A 15,959-nucleotide genomic window follows, 5' to 3' on the forward strand; every position below is an offset into this window, starting at 1 on the left:
TGAACTGCAGGGGGAAAGGTATTTGATCTATAATACCATTGAAGTTTGAAAAGCAATAATCTCCACACCCCAAATATCTCAGCACACTTCTCCACAGTGGTTGTAATATAAGCACACATCCCTTTGCTTGCTCTTGACCGCCACAAACACTAAAATTGTTACGTGTGTGGAGTAGAATTCAATACAGCCAGATCCAGAAGTTGTTTAGATTCTTCCCACACAACTTTTCTCCTCCTATGCAGTTCTGACCCTGCTCACTGCTGAATCTCCTCGGTTAGATGTGGAGCTCACTAGAGCCTGGAAGGTGCTTTTTATTTTAAACTTTTTAAAAAATTGCAAGCTAGGTGGAGCTTTACATTTCAGACCATCAACTTTGCCTTCAATAGTCCAAACCACCAGTCAGGTCCTCCAGTAGCACCCCTCTGACCCACTTCTCCCGACCTTCCTGCCCCCGCCCCATAGACCACCAACCTCCATGTCACCATGACCAGAGAATCAATAGTTCAGCCCACTGCCCCATGCCCTCTCCTGGCCTGCCCCATCACAGCAACCTCCAAAGTCAGTGCCCTGAGTATGGGGGTCATGCACTTTGGAATACTTTGCTTTTCCACCCAAACTCTGACAACGCAATGATACACTGCACTTAAATGGGGATAAAGAAAATAATGTTTGAGTGAATTTATTTGGTCTTTGGAATGATATCTTTTGTAGTGCTATTCCAGGTGAGGACTTCTAGTTAAGAATTGTTCTTGTTAATAACCAGGTTGGACGGTGTTTTCTTTCTTTCTGGCAGAATAAAATCAGCATGCCCTGGAGAAAGATTGGGAAAAGTGTAATTGATGTATTTTTGAAATGCTGCCCTGGTCTCCTGTAACTCCTCCTCCAGAAAATCTTTCCAATTTGTCATGATTCCCAGTTGTTTTGCTATGGACAGTAGCTCCCCTTCGGTGTTCACCAGTTTATCCATCACATTCCCAAGGGTGATTTGATGTGATTTCTTGGCTTCTTGAAGTACTTCCTGAACTTCTTCTTGCTTCTGCCTCTGAGCTATACCATAGTAGGCACTCAATTTTTGTTCTTTTTCCTTTATCAGGTGTTCTACACTCTTCTTCTTATCCTGAACCATAGACACACCGGAACTCATAAGTTCCTCCATGGCCTTTCTGCAAATGATAATATAAGTTTACAAATTAGATAGTTTCGTTCCTAAAAACAGAATGAGTCATCCTTAAGCACAGATCGAGGAACCACTGCATTGTGGAGATGAGCAATCAGACACAGGCTGGCACAGTGAGTCTTGGATTGCATTAGCTAGCAATCAACCCTCAACTGTGGACTACAGAGAAAATACTAGTCTGAGTGTCTGATAGCAAAGTTGGGGATCTGCGGCCACCTTGACCAGAAAAACAAAAGGCTAGTGTGCTTAAAATTCAAGAAATACAGTCAGAGTACCAACCCCCTATGGGAAGTATGTCTTTATGTAAATTTAGCTAGAGAGGAGACAGCTGAGCTCTAATCTTAATTTCCTCTGAGCAATACTCTCTCACAGGTCTCTAAATGTCAGGTCCCCTTTCTACTCTTAAAATAACGCAGTCTCAAATGACTCCTTTTACATGGGTAATATCTATTGACATTAACAGTATTTTAAACTGAAAGTGAGGTATATAGATATATGCTTATACACCATATATAGAGATATATATACTTATTAATTCATGTAAGATAAAAATAAATCCATCACATACATTAAAAAATTTTATCAAAAAAGGATTTTCCAAAGCAAGATTTTATAAGAAGAGTGACATTATTTCACTTTGTTTTGTTGTTGCAAAACTGATGTCTGACTCAGTAGAAAAAAAGGCTATATCTATTTTTTGCATAAATATAATCTATTGTGATCTGCATTATATAGCCCCTGGACAACTCTCCTGTACGTGTGGAGGCATCGTCATTACGAGCCAGGCTGCAGTCCTCAAGGTCAGCCGTTCCTAACCATCAGCTGTTCCTAGGAAGACAGTCTGGGCTTTCTACTCTGCTTCATAGTTACAGTCTTGGAAACTCACAGGGTCAGTTCTACCCCGTCTTACGAGTCAGTATTGACTCGATGCAGTGAGTTTTGCTTTTGGATACTGGAGAAAATGAGATTGCAAGAGTAAACAACATCTTAGTATTATTTTTAAAGTAGCTTTGACTTTGAGAGCCTCCTAAAAGGAAAACAACAGGTTCTTGGGCCACATTTTGAAATCCACTGTTGTAAGAAATAATAGGCTTCTGGTTATAACGTGTGTCACTACTTACAGTAACTATATACATATATAACTTGCGCCCGGGGCAAGTACCTCCCTCTACCCTGTCCCCTCATTACCCCTATGTCTGTCTCACTTGAAGAAGGCCAGTGGCCTTTACCAGATTAATAAAGACCCTTCAGCAGTGCCTCCCATCAAACGGCACCCAGACAGGTTGGAGCACTCCTGTACATGTATTACCTCCATGGTTCTTAAACCAACTCCATGAGATGGTTGTATTGTATTATGTCCATTTTACTGATGAGGAAACCGAGGCACAGAGAAGTTTAGTAACTTGCCCAAGATCACTTAATTAGTAAGTGGCAAAACTGACCCACACTTCGAGTTCACAGCAAAGGTCCCTAGGCCCTGTGCTTACACTTCCAGGCATGTCTGTGGTTAGCCTAGTCCAAGCAGCATAATCAACAATTTTAGATACAAAACGATCTGCAAATGTGGAATTCCACATCTATAGCTATTGAACAATCCTCTTTCCCTCCCTGCTACTCTAAGAACGGTCTTCCTCCAGACCTGTCTTTTATATTCGGATTGCCACGATGTGGTTCTCTCATTTTGTCTGGGTTCTTCCCTATTGACTCTCAGACCTGACAGACCTTCTGAATCTTGGTACACATCGCTCATCTTTAGCTCCTCAGCTGCTCTGCTACCGGTTCTTTCTTTCCACCAACAATTAACGATGCCCATTGTGAATATCAGAGATTAACATTTATTATGAATTTACTCTACCCCGTGACTGTGTTAAGCATTTCACAGTGTTATATCTCAACCAATCTTCATAATAACCACTGAAGCTGGTCCTCTTTGTACTCATTGTCTGTTATTGTTCCCATGCAGCATGTGAAGACATTTCCCTAAGTCATTATCTCAGGTCACACAATTGAGCGGGTGGGAGAGCTCATCCTTGTAAACATTACCAGCTTCAATAGTGTTAGGTAGCTTAGCCTAGGTAATTGGGAAGTCCATTTACGCATGCCCAGGAGAGCCAGCATAGGAAAGCTGGATTTTCCTGCTGGTGGGCACAGATGGGCGTTACACCTGGAGCAGCCCACCTGGGCCAGGTGACTGCAATTCAGTCAATTGGATCAACCTGGGGTCATTCACCACGCCTCCCCCGGGAACCCTTGAAAAGGCAGGGACCGAGAGGGAGAGGGGTCTTGCTTGGGTGGTCTGGTCCTCTTCATGGGAGGAGAGAGATCCTTGCGTGACCTGGGGCAGTCTCCGCCAGGCCACATGGTCAAAGGAATCCTATGGGTGCCTTGTAAAACCTGAAACTTCTTTTAACTCTCATTAAATTCACTTGGATCACGAGCCCGGTTTCGGCGTGAAATCTTTCTCGCGCGGAGCCAAGGACCGAGGCTGAAATCTAGCCAGGAGAGAGAGACCTAACAATAGCAAGCTTATTGATAATAGGTTTGTTAGCATAGTATCACTGGCTGAATAAATCTTAGTGATGTGAGGTAAAGGGTAGAGAAACCATCCAATTGTATTTTGTAATAGTCTGGGTATGACTTAACAAGGAGGGAGGGGAGGGACCCAGATGAGACTGTCTGCTTCCATAAAGATGTACAGTCTCAGAAACCGTATGCAGTGTCACTATGAGTCAGAGTTGACTCGATGATGGGTTTGGCTTTAGACTTTAATCCATGGTCAATGAGCTGATTTCCACTCAAGGCAAACCCAGAGGAGAGGGCACAAGTGGTACCTAGGCCCTCCAGCGTTGGATCTTTACTGACACCAGCGGCCACATCTTTGTCCCCAGGAGCAGCTGGTAGGTGAGTGCAAGGCACTGGCTCTCACCAGGACTGCTAGGACCCTGAGGAGGCTGAAAGGGGACTATCAAAAAGCAGCTTCTTGCCTTTCACTGTGGGCCACTGGAGAATGATGATCCCTTAAGTAGGGGTGATGTCATGGATGGAGTTGGGCGGGCCTTGCCACCCACCCACACCCTCAGGATTTAGTCTGATACTTCATAAAATCCTTGAGCTATTGAGCGTTCACAGATGTGGGCTTATAAAGAGACTTTCCCCCCAGCTTTTTCTCCCCCAATGATATGCCAAGCATTAGAGGCTATTTGCCAGCACATGGTAGGGGTCAGATGCTTAGAGACATCCTCCCTGAAGGCATTCACTTGCCAGACTACTGTCTGGTCCCACCACAAGAGGGGCTCACTTCCTGCTGTTAAGGACAATGGATTACTTCTCACTGAAGGCTCTCAACCTGCAGTCTGGTCCCTTTAGGTGGGGTTCACACCCTACTGTTAATGGTTTCAATAATGAGCCAGAGAAGAGGTCAAACTGGCTCAGTGACATCCAAAATTAAGCTGCTTCTCTGAATCTAGGATCTTCCCATCTTGTCACATGTGTACCCCCAATACCACCCTTTCCTATTTCCTGCGTACCCCTAGATGGTCCCATTCCCATTACTATAGTACCTATAGTGCAACCCCTTCCTGTGACATATGTCTTTATCTGTAATTAAGGGGCTTGCTTGTCTCCAAAATATATAGAAGACATGGTTAGCAATAAAGATATATAAGCCTTAGTTAGCAATAAATCTCTTTCCACGTGGACCACCATCGAGGTGAGTATGCTACCATGAAATGTGTCTGACTCCATTATTTCAAATTCTCTTCTATCTCTCTTATTCTCTATGACTTTACTGTAATCTTTACTTGTTATCACTGTACAATTGCGCCTACCAGACCTGTGAGGATTTGTTAGGGGCTCTCTCCCTTGACACACAGAGACCTCTGGCGCCCACAGCTTAGAACAGAGCTGGAAGGACTCTCTCTTGGCCCAGCCACAGTCTCTACAGAAAAGGTTGGCTGAGCGCCCCCGGCGTCACGCTCTGGAATCGCAGCTCTCACAGGCACACAGGCTTCACACCAGGTCCCCTGCCTTTCTCCTCACCCCACGCACAGCCTCTTTATCTCTGCGACAGACTGAGCAGCCCACCCAGTGGACCTCAAGTAAAGCTAGTATTTAAATCAAATGTACCTTTATTTGACCCCAGCCCTCTACCCTCCATGAGAACCCTCTCTAAACTCCCTGTAGCCTAAACCTGTCCTAACGAAAAGGGTCCGACGTATTTTGAATGTTCTTTCCAGTATCTCCCAGCCTGCCCTTACAGTCAGAGGTCTCTAAGGGAAAGAGCTCAATTGGCAAGCCCTGAGCGGGTGCCCCTACTAGGAAACACAAGGGGAACAGTGCCCTAGGACAATCTCTAAATTGCACCTCTCCCCCAATTTCAAGATGACAGGCAGTGGTCAGCAGAAATGCCTGCCTCTCTCTTGTTGCTTGCCCCAGTCAGGCACCTCACTTACTTGTGGCATCTTCCAATGTAGTGGGGTGCATCCTCTGGCACCCCGTGGACTTGCACTTGGACTTGGGGCAAGTGCCTTCCTCTACCCTGTCCCCTCATTATACCTATGTCTATCTTGCTTGGAGAAGGACAGTGGGCCTTACAAGATTAATAACACTGTTCAGAGGGGTCTCCCATAAAACGGCAGCAAGGCGCATGCTATATCTGCTCTATCCTAGATATAGTTCTGCTTCCCAAACCAAACCTCACTGCCATTGAGTTGAATCCGATTAATAGCAACCCCCATGAAAGAGTAGAACTGCCCCTGTGGGTTTCTGAGTTGGGAGAAGAAAACCTCATCTTTCTTCCTCGAGGGACTGGTGTGTTTGAACTGCTGACCCATGAGGTTAGTAAACCCAATGGATGCTTACTCCAATCTCACTGCTATCAAGCCAATTTAGATTCATATCGATCCTACAGAACAGGGTAGAGCTGCCCCTCTGGGTTTCTTTCTTTTTCTGAGTGGCTGGTGGTTTTGAACTGATGACCTTGCAGTCAGTAGCCCAACACATAACCACCACACACCAGTAGGGTAGTGAAAAAGTACTTATGAGGAAGTACTTAACACAGTTTAAACTCTAGTACATTTTGTGGTGCTAAATACTCCCAAACTTTAAAATGGTGAAATTAGAGCATCACAAAAGCTGTAAAGAATTTATACTTAAAAAGATTCCTTTCTTGATGGGGAGAAACCGAGTGGATGGCACAGGGGGAACAGGCACTAACGCACTCAGGGGGAGTATTGGTTGTGTCCCCACAGAACTGGAACATGCATACGGACCCCACCATGACACGCCAAACCAGGAGGGCAACGTAAAGTGCGGAGGAACACACAGAGACTGGACCATTCGCCAGACCCAAACAGAATTAGCCCGACCCCCACAATCAAAGGGAGTACCACAGAAAATGAAAATAGATCATCTGGTGTGGGAAAGGAACTGACTTACCACATCACACCCAGAAGGAAGCTGAAGCAAAGGAAGGAGGAAGAATAGAGCGGAGCACACCTGGGCCCACCAAGCTCAGAGGATGATAGCCCGGCTCGAAGGGCCCAATGTACAGAGAGGACCATACAGCCAGTCCCACGACGAGATGCGACATCCTGCACTGACCCCGGCCCTCATTGGGACAGCACCTGAGACACAGTGGGGGATGTACGACTGAGCTGACTCCACCACACTGAGGCAAACACTGGGGGTGTGCAATGGAGCGGGGGGTGGGGGGCAGAGCAAGGAGGTCCCGAGGGAGTATAAAGGATGGACTTTGGGGCCAGGACGTGGCACCCCACTAGACTCATCTGGAAAACACTCCCAAAGGCCAACAAACAGATCTCGAACTACTAACAGAATTTTTTTTTTGCTGTCTTTTTGTTTTGTTTTTTCTTTTCTTTTAAATTTTGTATGTCAGTGGCTTTTTTGTTTGTCAGCGTGTCGGTGTTGCTGCTGTTGACACCATGTTCTTATGTGCCACTTTGGTGCTGTCAAAGCCATCCGCATTTGTATGCACATATTACTATATCTTCAGGTCCACCTAGATAAGATAGGCTGGACAAACAATGTGAAAAGAAAATAACGGGATCAAGGGTCCCAGAGGGACATGAGAGTGTGGGAGGTAGGGGAAGGGAGGAGGTGTTGGCCAATCCAGGGAAAAGGGAAAAGCGAGTGGTTCAAAACCAGTGGAGGGAGGGGATGGGAGGACTGATAGGGAGTGACCAGGGGCAAAGTAACTGAGAGGAATTACTGAAAGCAGAATGAAGGCTGAACATGGTAGTGGGACAGGAGGAAAGTGTAAGGAAATAGAGGAAAGGAGTAGGAGGCAAAGGGCATACATAGAAACCTAAACAGACATGTACATATGTAAATATATGTATGATTATGGGGGAAATAGACCTATGTGCATATATTTATAGGCTCAGTAGTAGGGTAGCAGGTGGACATTGGGCCTCCTTGCGCACACTCCCTCAATACAATAGCACCTTCCTCAGCTAAACCGTCATTCCATGATACCCACCTCCCCCACATAAACACTGAAGACGAATGTGTGCATAAGTAAGTGTGGTGAAGAAGGCTGATGGTGCCCGGCTATTGAGAGATATAGCGTCTTGGGACTTAAAGACTTGAAAGTAAACAAGCGGCCATCTAGCTCAGAAGCAACAAAGCCCACATGGAAGCAGCACACTAACATGTGTGATCATGAAGGGCCAAGGGAACCAGGTTTCAAACAACAGAGGTGGGGGGAAAAATCATGTCGTGAATGAGGGGAGTGAGTGATGGGGACCCAATGCCCATCTGTAGACAGCTGGACATTCCTTGCAGAGGGGTAGTGGGGAGGAGATGAGTCACTCAGGGTTCAGTGTAGCAACAATGAAACTCAAAACCTGCCTCTAGTTCTTGAACGCTTCCTCCCCTCCCAATTATCATGACCCCAATTCTACCTTGCAGACCTGGTGAGACCAGAGGATGCACAGCGGTGCAGTAGGGATCTGGAAACACAGGGAATCTAGGACAGATGAATCCCTCAGGACCAGCGGTGAGAGTGACGACATTGGGAGGGAAGGGAGTGTAGAACGGGGAACCCATCTCGAGGATCTACATGTAACCTCCTCTATGTGGGATGGGCAACAGGAAAGTGGGTGAGGGGAGACGCTGGGCAGTGTAAGATAAGATAAAATAATAATTTACAAACTATTAAGGGTTCATGAGAGAGGGGGGAGTTGGGAGGGAGGGGAAGGGAAAAAAAAGAGCTGATTCCAGGAACCCATGTGGAAGGTGAATTTTGAGAATGAAGAGGGCAACGAATATATAAGGGTACTTTACTCAATTGTTGTATGTGTGGATTGTGATAAGAGTTGTATGAGCCCCAATAAAATGATTTATTAAAAAATAATAAATAAAAATATAAACTCTAAAAAAACCCCAAAACCTGTACTAAACAAAGAACAAAAAGATTCCTTTCTTAGTCAAAATACTCACCATGAAAAATAGTCAGTATAAGGAAATGGTTAACTCTTGTCAATTTATACAATCTACCCATGTTTATTTGTGTTTTTCCCAAAGAGGAGGCTTGGAAATCATATCCTATGAAGAAGGATTAAAGTATTATTCCCCCATCTTGCAAACTGAAAATGTCGGTCTTGAAATATCTGAGGACTGGCCCTGTGTACATGAAGAGCAGAGCTAGCAGCTCAGGCTGGAAAGGAAGGTGAGGCCAAGCATCTTTTGGACCCCATGACGAAGAACATGGCAAGGGCTGGGCCAGCATTTCAGCCAGCCAGCTCAGCCTGCAGTGAAGCCCTGTCACAGAAGCACTCAGAAAACTGCTGAGCAGAAGGTGACAGCTCAGCCAGCTGACCTCCTACGCCCCTTCCAAAGCAACGTGAAAGTCTGCGTCCTTGCCTACGCAGTGCGGTAGTGACTGCCCTCGCTGTCTTCATGTGGCCATGCATGGTCTTTGACATATTCACAATATTGTTTTCACAGTGGTGTGGTGACTAGGAGGGGCCCATGATGTAGTGGTTACTCAATGGGCTGCTATCCACAGGCCAGCTGCTCTCTGTGAGAGAAAGTTGAGGTTTTCTACGCCCGTCAAGAGTTATAGTCACGGAAACGCATGGATCTATAGGAGTTAGCCTGGTGTTTTTAAAAAATGAATTCTAGCAAAGGCTGGGGTTAAGATATGAAAATAATAAGAGTTTATAATTTATCAAGGGGTCACAAGGGTGGGGGGGGAGAGAGAAGCTGATAACAAGGGCTCAAGTAGAAAATAAATGTTTATAAAATAATGATGGAAACATGTAAAATATACTTAGTACAATTGATGTATAGATTGTTGTAAGAGCTCTAAGAGGCCCGAATAAAATGCTCTTAAAAAAATTCTAAAGTTGCTAAATTAAAAAGTAATTTCCAATCTATATCCAAACTCCACTGGCTCTGTGGAAATGAGAAGCTGTATGAGTAATTGATTTGCCCTCTGCGCCCTCTCGGACTTCTCTGAGCTCTCTTGCTCACTGTTTTCAGGTGGCTGTTGAAACGGCATGCGGTTTATTGCTCACAGATCTAAAGAGAAATTTCTCTTCGGCTCTTAAGTGAATTTTCACTTTCTAACTTCAACTTGATTTTCAGCTTCAAACTTCATGTATGTCCACTAATAAAAACCATCTTAAGAGAGTGAAACGCAGTGCTTTATTTCCTCGTAGGCAATTTCGAAATTATGGAAGTTTTGGTTGGGCGCCCTCCTTGCTCATGAAGTGATTGAAGCCATCAGCAGCTTGCATGCTTAGCCCACGAAGCTGTTGGTCTATTTTTCACTTGAGCAACAGGACTGTCAGCACGAGTTCTGCCAGTTCTACCAATCGTGTGTCTAAGGAAACTATATCCTGATTCTTTACTAGGGAATCGGTTTCTCCTGGGTTTGAAGAAGGATTAGTGGTACCCCTAAGCTGGGGCTGCGGGAACGATCGAGGCCCCAGTGGGAAGGGTGTGCAGATACCTCCAGCAGTGTGTGTGTATGATGCCTTCCTTGGGCTGCACCTCATGATATCTCTCACCTCCTGTCTTGTTCATGCCGGTCTTCCTCGTCCCTCTCTTCTCTCTAAGGTCCGCCTCAAGATGAATGTACTTCATTATATACCTCACCCTTCCTCTGCTTGCTCTCTCCAGGATTTTGACCTCTTCCAGAACCTGAAATTTATCCCCGGTCGCTCAGCTGTGCTGCTTTGAGCCCATCATGCTTTGGTAACCTCACATCACCTGAAGGAAGGGCCCTTATTTCATGATGGCAGAGCTTCGGTGCCAGATTCGCCGCATCAAGGAACTGCATTGATCCCATTAAAGAGGGAGACACTGGCGAGCTCATGTGACTTCTCCAACTGCAGAGCAGGGTAGCGTAAGGGAAGGTCAGACGCTTCTGTGACAAGCCCAACCCAGCCACCACCTTTCCAGGCGACCTGACGGGTCCCTTACTCTTTCTGGTGACTGCCTGCCACTGACCAGCGGAAGGAATGTGAGGAGAGTGGTGTTCATAGTTCATAGTCAAAGATCTATCTAGATCTCTCCCCCCACCCTCTCTCTCTCTATATATATAGTCTTCACATGATCGAAAGAATGCTGGAGTTGAGCAAAAGTTAAACTTAGTATCTGATGTGCTGCAAAGTGGCACAGATGTAGGCCTCTTGGCCAAATGTTAGGAATGCCGCCATCATGTCCAACTCCCTTCAAGGCACCTGGGGCACATCGGTGAACAAACAGACACCGAGTTAGCTGTTGTAAATGGCAGAAGCCGTCTAATCTTACTCCAGTGGTTTAATCAAGGCGATCATTGAAGCGTCTCCATTCAAACTTGATGAAAGGACTGGAGGGGTGGGGAACACGAGACTCGGTGTGAGTGAGGAGGGGCCCAGGGACTCCTATGGGCAGGCAGGCAGGCAGGTGAGGGGAGAAAGGAAAAGAAGGTTCTAGCTGCCACTGCGTGGGCCATATGTATTCTTAAACTGTACCTACATATAATCTGATTTATACAAAATGCTTTATGATTCTCCAAAGTAAACTCAACACCAAGTCAGTGATTTGAAACCACCAGCCAGTAGAGTTACAGTCTCAGAAACCCACATGGGGTCTTCTACTCTGTCCTAAGGGGTCAGTAAGAGGATAATGAGCACACACATATAAGCCACCCAAACCCACGCTCATTGCCGTCGAGCTGATGACGAGATAACGTTGGAGAAGAGCATACGACAACTTTAGAAGCATTGGTAATTCTCACCTTCTTAAACTGCGCAGTGGGTCCTTGGTCTTTTATGGTCTCTATCTTTAAATCATTCTTATACATATTCTAGAATACATTGTATATTTTCTATGCGTGTTATGTAGAACCTATGGCATCGAGTCTATTCTGACTTGTAGGGACTTGTAGGGCTTCTGAGACTGTAAAGCTTTACAGAAGCGGATTGCCTCATTTTTTTCCTGTCAAGTAACTGATGAGTCTGAACCACTGAACTTGTGGTTGGCAGGTCAATGCTTACCTGTCAGCATCAGTAGGGCTCTTTAGGTTTTAAATGTAATCCATAGTAAAAAGGCAAAACACACAAAGGCCGGGCAAATTACCTTACCCTCATCTCTTTGCCCAAATTCATTCTGATAAAAACAAAACACTAATTTTGCTGATGTGTTTTCTGGGATACCTTTTCTGATCCTGGATTTCTTCTTGGGCTTTACGTCTTTCCTCCTCCCGGGCTGCCTGCACAGCCTGGACCTTCTCCCTGTGGCACTCCATCATAATCCTCTGGATTCTGTGGACCATGCGCTGTTCTGCAGCCAAATTTTCTCTCTTCATTTCCTCTTCCATGCTCTGATGCACCTCTAATCTGGTTTTATCCATCAAATCCTTAGGGAACATTAAACATAGGTTTCAATATTATAATTTTCGACATTTAGTAAATGCAAACTAAGAAGTCCTTTAAGTCATAGTTCATCTTCTAGATGGGATATGCCCCTCTTCATACTGAGAACTGAGGAGGAAACTGTACAACATGAAAACTCTTCATCGGTACAGTGTTTAGTACAACCGAAAAGGCATAAGCTATGTTGATGAATATGTATGCAGATAATCCTGGAAGGGAATATTCAAAAATAAAAAACCGTTGTATTGGGGGAGAATAATATGGTCTTCTCCCCACCCCTTGTCAAAATATTTTATAGTGATAGTGCTGTATTACCTTTATATGTGATTTAAAATAGATTATACAATTCTATCGCAAGAGGTCAGTCCTGGAAAGTGGCAGAAGCAGTTACAGGGTCTCCTTTGGGTTTCCTAGGTAAGAAGGATCCTAAGGCCCATGCGGGAAACAGGTGTGCACTCCTCCAGAGGCAGGAGACCACCCGCCACCCCACCCGCCTTCAAACAGCCCAGCTCCTCATTTGTTGTGGGAAACTGACACACAAGGACTATATTCCCTAACTTATACAGAGGAAATCTGGAAAGCTAGTACTCCACAGTAGGAAAACCTCCGCTTTGGTTAAGTTAGAGATAAATTCCAAATACATTATCCTGTTTTAAATATCATTCGCCCAGATTCTCCCCTAGCAGCTAAGCTGTCTTAAAGTGAGCGCATGGTTGAGTTTTCTCTCCCTGCAGAAGCAGACATCCTCTTGCTATCTCCTCCCAGCCTCCCTCATGCCTTGCCCCAACACACGTATTAAGATCCTCACCTCTGAGCTCAGGGGCCTTAGTGTAGATCCCCCCACCTTGTGACATATGTAACTACTGAATATGCATGTCTTATGGCTACCTACAAATATCCCCAGTAGTAGACTCCGTCTCTCTTCCCAGTTCCACATGGACCATCAAGAGGGGCTGAGGTGAGCATGCTACCATAAAATGTGCCTGAATCCTTTATTGTATGCTCTCCTATCTTTCCTATCATCTATGACTTTACTATGGTTTTTATATATGATAATCGTACAATTGCACCTAGTCACCCTTCGCTTGTTAGAGGCTGGTTTCCTCTAACAATTGTGTTAAGCAGCCCTTTCTTAACGGAGAGGACAGAAGCAAGTGGAGGTTCTGGGATAGCACAAATGGTGTGCACTAACCTAGAGGTTGGTGGTTCAAACACAGCCAGCAGCACTATGAAAGAAAGTCTTGGAAATCTGCTTCTATAAAGATCTCATCCGTGAAGCCCCTGCCAAACAGTTCTACTCAGTAACACAGAATTGGCCTGTTAGCCTGCTCCTGGCTACAAGTACCATGGACAGGTTTAAGCCAAATCATCAGGACTTCATGAGAACAGGCTCAAACAACCCCGAAGGAAAACCCTGTTGCCAGCTGGGAAATGCTTACTCTGCCGCAGCGCGCCAGGCCCTCTGCAGGTGCAGCCCAGACAATGCAACGAAGAGCACATGCTCAAGTGATCTGTTCTCTAGCGGAAGAGACCCCCGACCTAGCTGCGCAGTGTGCTGTGACAGAAATGTGTGCCTGAAAGGAGTATCCGGTAATTCGGTCCAGGTTTGGAATCAACTCCATGGCAGTGGGGTTTTGTTTTGAAGGAGCTTCAAATGTTCATTTAAAGGTGAATAGTTGCCTCTATTTTAGGGAAGATGTCGAGAGAACAGCATAGAACCAACTTCTATCACAAAGTGAATCTATGGAAGAATGAGGGATAGAAATAGGCTTTCAAGAGGCCCATCCACTTATTTATCATTCTCGAAATCATTGTCTTAAAAGATGCCACCTTTACCATTTTTTGTTTGTTTTCATAGCTGCAATCTTACCCAGCAGTGGGTGGAAAGAACATCAACAAGAACAGCGCGTTCCTGGCGGCGCACACCCTTCACCCGTCACCACCTCTTTCTGCGGTGGCGCCAGAGAAAGCCAGCCGCCCTGCCATGTCTCCATAGCAAGTTCTGCAGCTGAAGCTCGGGAAAGAGCCGAGAGAAGTCGGGGTTTCAAGGGAAAGGGAAAAGGCTTTTAGCTCCATAGGTAAGCATTTCTACAACTAAACTGTTTGCTTGATACAAGTAGTTGCTGTTGAATTAAGTCTGACTCATGGTTTCTCCGTGTATGTCAGATGAGATTTTTCCCCAAGGATTTTGCAATGGTTTCTTTAATTGGAAATAGATCACCAGGCCTTTCTTCCTCCGGATAGGCTCAAGCCTCCAATCTTTTGGTTAGCAGCCAAGTGTTAAAACTGTACCACCCGCAAACTCCATTTGCTAGTTAGACTTTCAGGAGGAAAGTTTTTACCGTCTCACTTTGACTAGTTCAAGAGTGGGAAGTGGGAGGTTTGGAGAAGGAAACAGACAACTGAAGTCAACTTTGAAAATCTCTCCAAAGTGCTTCATTTCATATATTCAGAAAATCTTAGTTTCTGGAAAACATTTTCTGCTTATAAGTGCTAGCTGGGTTTCCCTTTACATAATAAAAACATGTATTTTCTGATAATGAAGATCTTGTATGGAAATATTTCTAAAAATGTAACACTTCAATCTTTAACATAAAATAGAACATCTGAACCAAGTTACATTTTCGTGATGGTCCAGGCTCAGTGGACAAAGATGAATTATTGTGTGGAGGGAAAAATGTTGACTTGTACGCAGTAATTGCTCAATTGTAGGGTAATTTGTCCGAGACTTAAAGGATCTCTGATGAGTGTTCATTTGGGGATTTGATGGCAGCTTCTTAGGAATGGCTTGGTTCTTCCCAGGTCATCGAGTGGAGGCCTCTTCATCGTTACTGCTGCCAGTCGGGCCCTTCCCACCTATGCTGGTACCCAGTAGCTCATGTATCTCCAACTGGGGAAATTCAACAACCCAGTCAGTGAGGTTCAGGTTGTGAAGTGAACTGACACAGGTCTGAGTGGGGAATAGAGGCTCTGCTCTAGACAAGCCTGGGCTTTATTTTGGAGTCAGGGGCCTTTATCTGACTCCTTAGGGGACATTTTAACTTATGTCTGGACTTTCAATTAGACTCCCAATAGATGGAATTGCTAGGTCATTGAAATTCAGTTTGGTGAAATATTGCCATTAAGAATATATTTCTATATGAATCCTGTATCTATAAATTGTATCCCCTCCCTTTATTTTTGTAGCGTTCTAAGCTATCACTTAAGAGTAGCCTTTCCTCTTATGTAGTGATTTAGCAAAACCAAAATTCCTTTCAAAGACCTCACAGAGATCATGAAATACAGGTATCCACTGCTTTTCAAAAAGGTCACCTTGCGCCACTTTGCTTTTGCAAAAGAGGGTCTACTAAAGGACGCGTGTTCACTAACTGAAAGACAGCTGACTGAGGGGAAAACCAAGCTTGCGGTGAGCACTAGAGGGTGCGTGCACCGGGCAGCGAGTGGGGCGCCTTCTAGCGCCTTCCTGGAGAACGCCACCATGCGTACCTCGTTTCCATCCTAGACTGAATGTGTGTATCTCCCAGTCCCTACTTGTACAGTGCTGGCGCTATTTTAGGGCATTGGGGTTACAAAAAGTTCTATAGGAGCACCTGAATTTGGGGGTAGAGAAGAAAACCTATACATACTTAACGCTCCAAAAGGAATTCAAAATGCGAGTTCTCCCATGGGTTTCCTGATGAAATGACGTTTACTGGAACACGGGTCGAGTGCCCCAGTTCACATTTCAAGATGTTGTAAGCAGTGGCCTCCAGAAACCCACCATGATTACTCCAGAGCTGTGTGGCCGACTGTCTCCTGCTCCGGAGGCTCCTCTCGGGCGTCACAACGCCTCTCGTAAGCGTCCCACTTGATCGACCTTTCACTCACAGGGACTCAGGGACCTTTCCTGTTGGCAT

At 45.2% G+C, this 15,959-nt stretch overlaps 1 protein-coding gene across 1 annotated transcript in view; it reads right to left on the reverse strand.

Annotated features, from left to right (window-relative positions):
- Positions 1–679: 679 nt before the first annotated feature.
- Positions 680–15,959, reverse strand: part of C7H6orf163 (chromosome 7 C6orf163 homolog) — a 32,692-nt gene continuing 17,412 nt past the window's right edge. Inside the window, 2 exon segments of the mRNA XM_075553754.1 lie at positions 680–1,163; positions 11,845–12,047. Coding sequence (XP_075409869.1) covers positions 680–1,163; positions 11,845–12,047 — 687 coding nt within the window.

This window comes from Tenrec ecaudatus, chromosome 7, assembly GCF_050624435.1.
Source record: "Tenrec ecaudatus isolate mTenEca1 chromosome 7, mTenEca1.hap1, whole genome shotgun sequence".
NCBI lineage: Eukaryota > Metazoa > Chordata > Mammalia > Afrosoricida > Tenrecidae > Tenrec > Tenrec ecaudatus.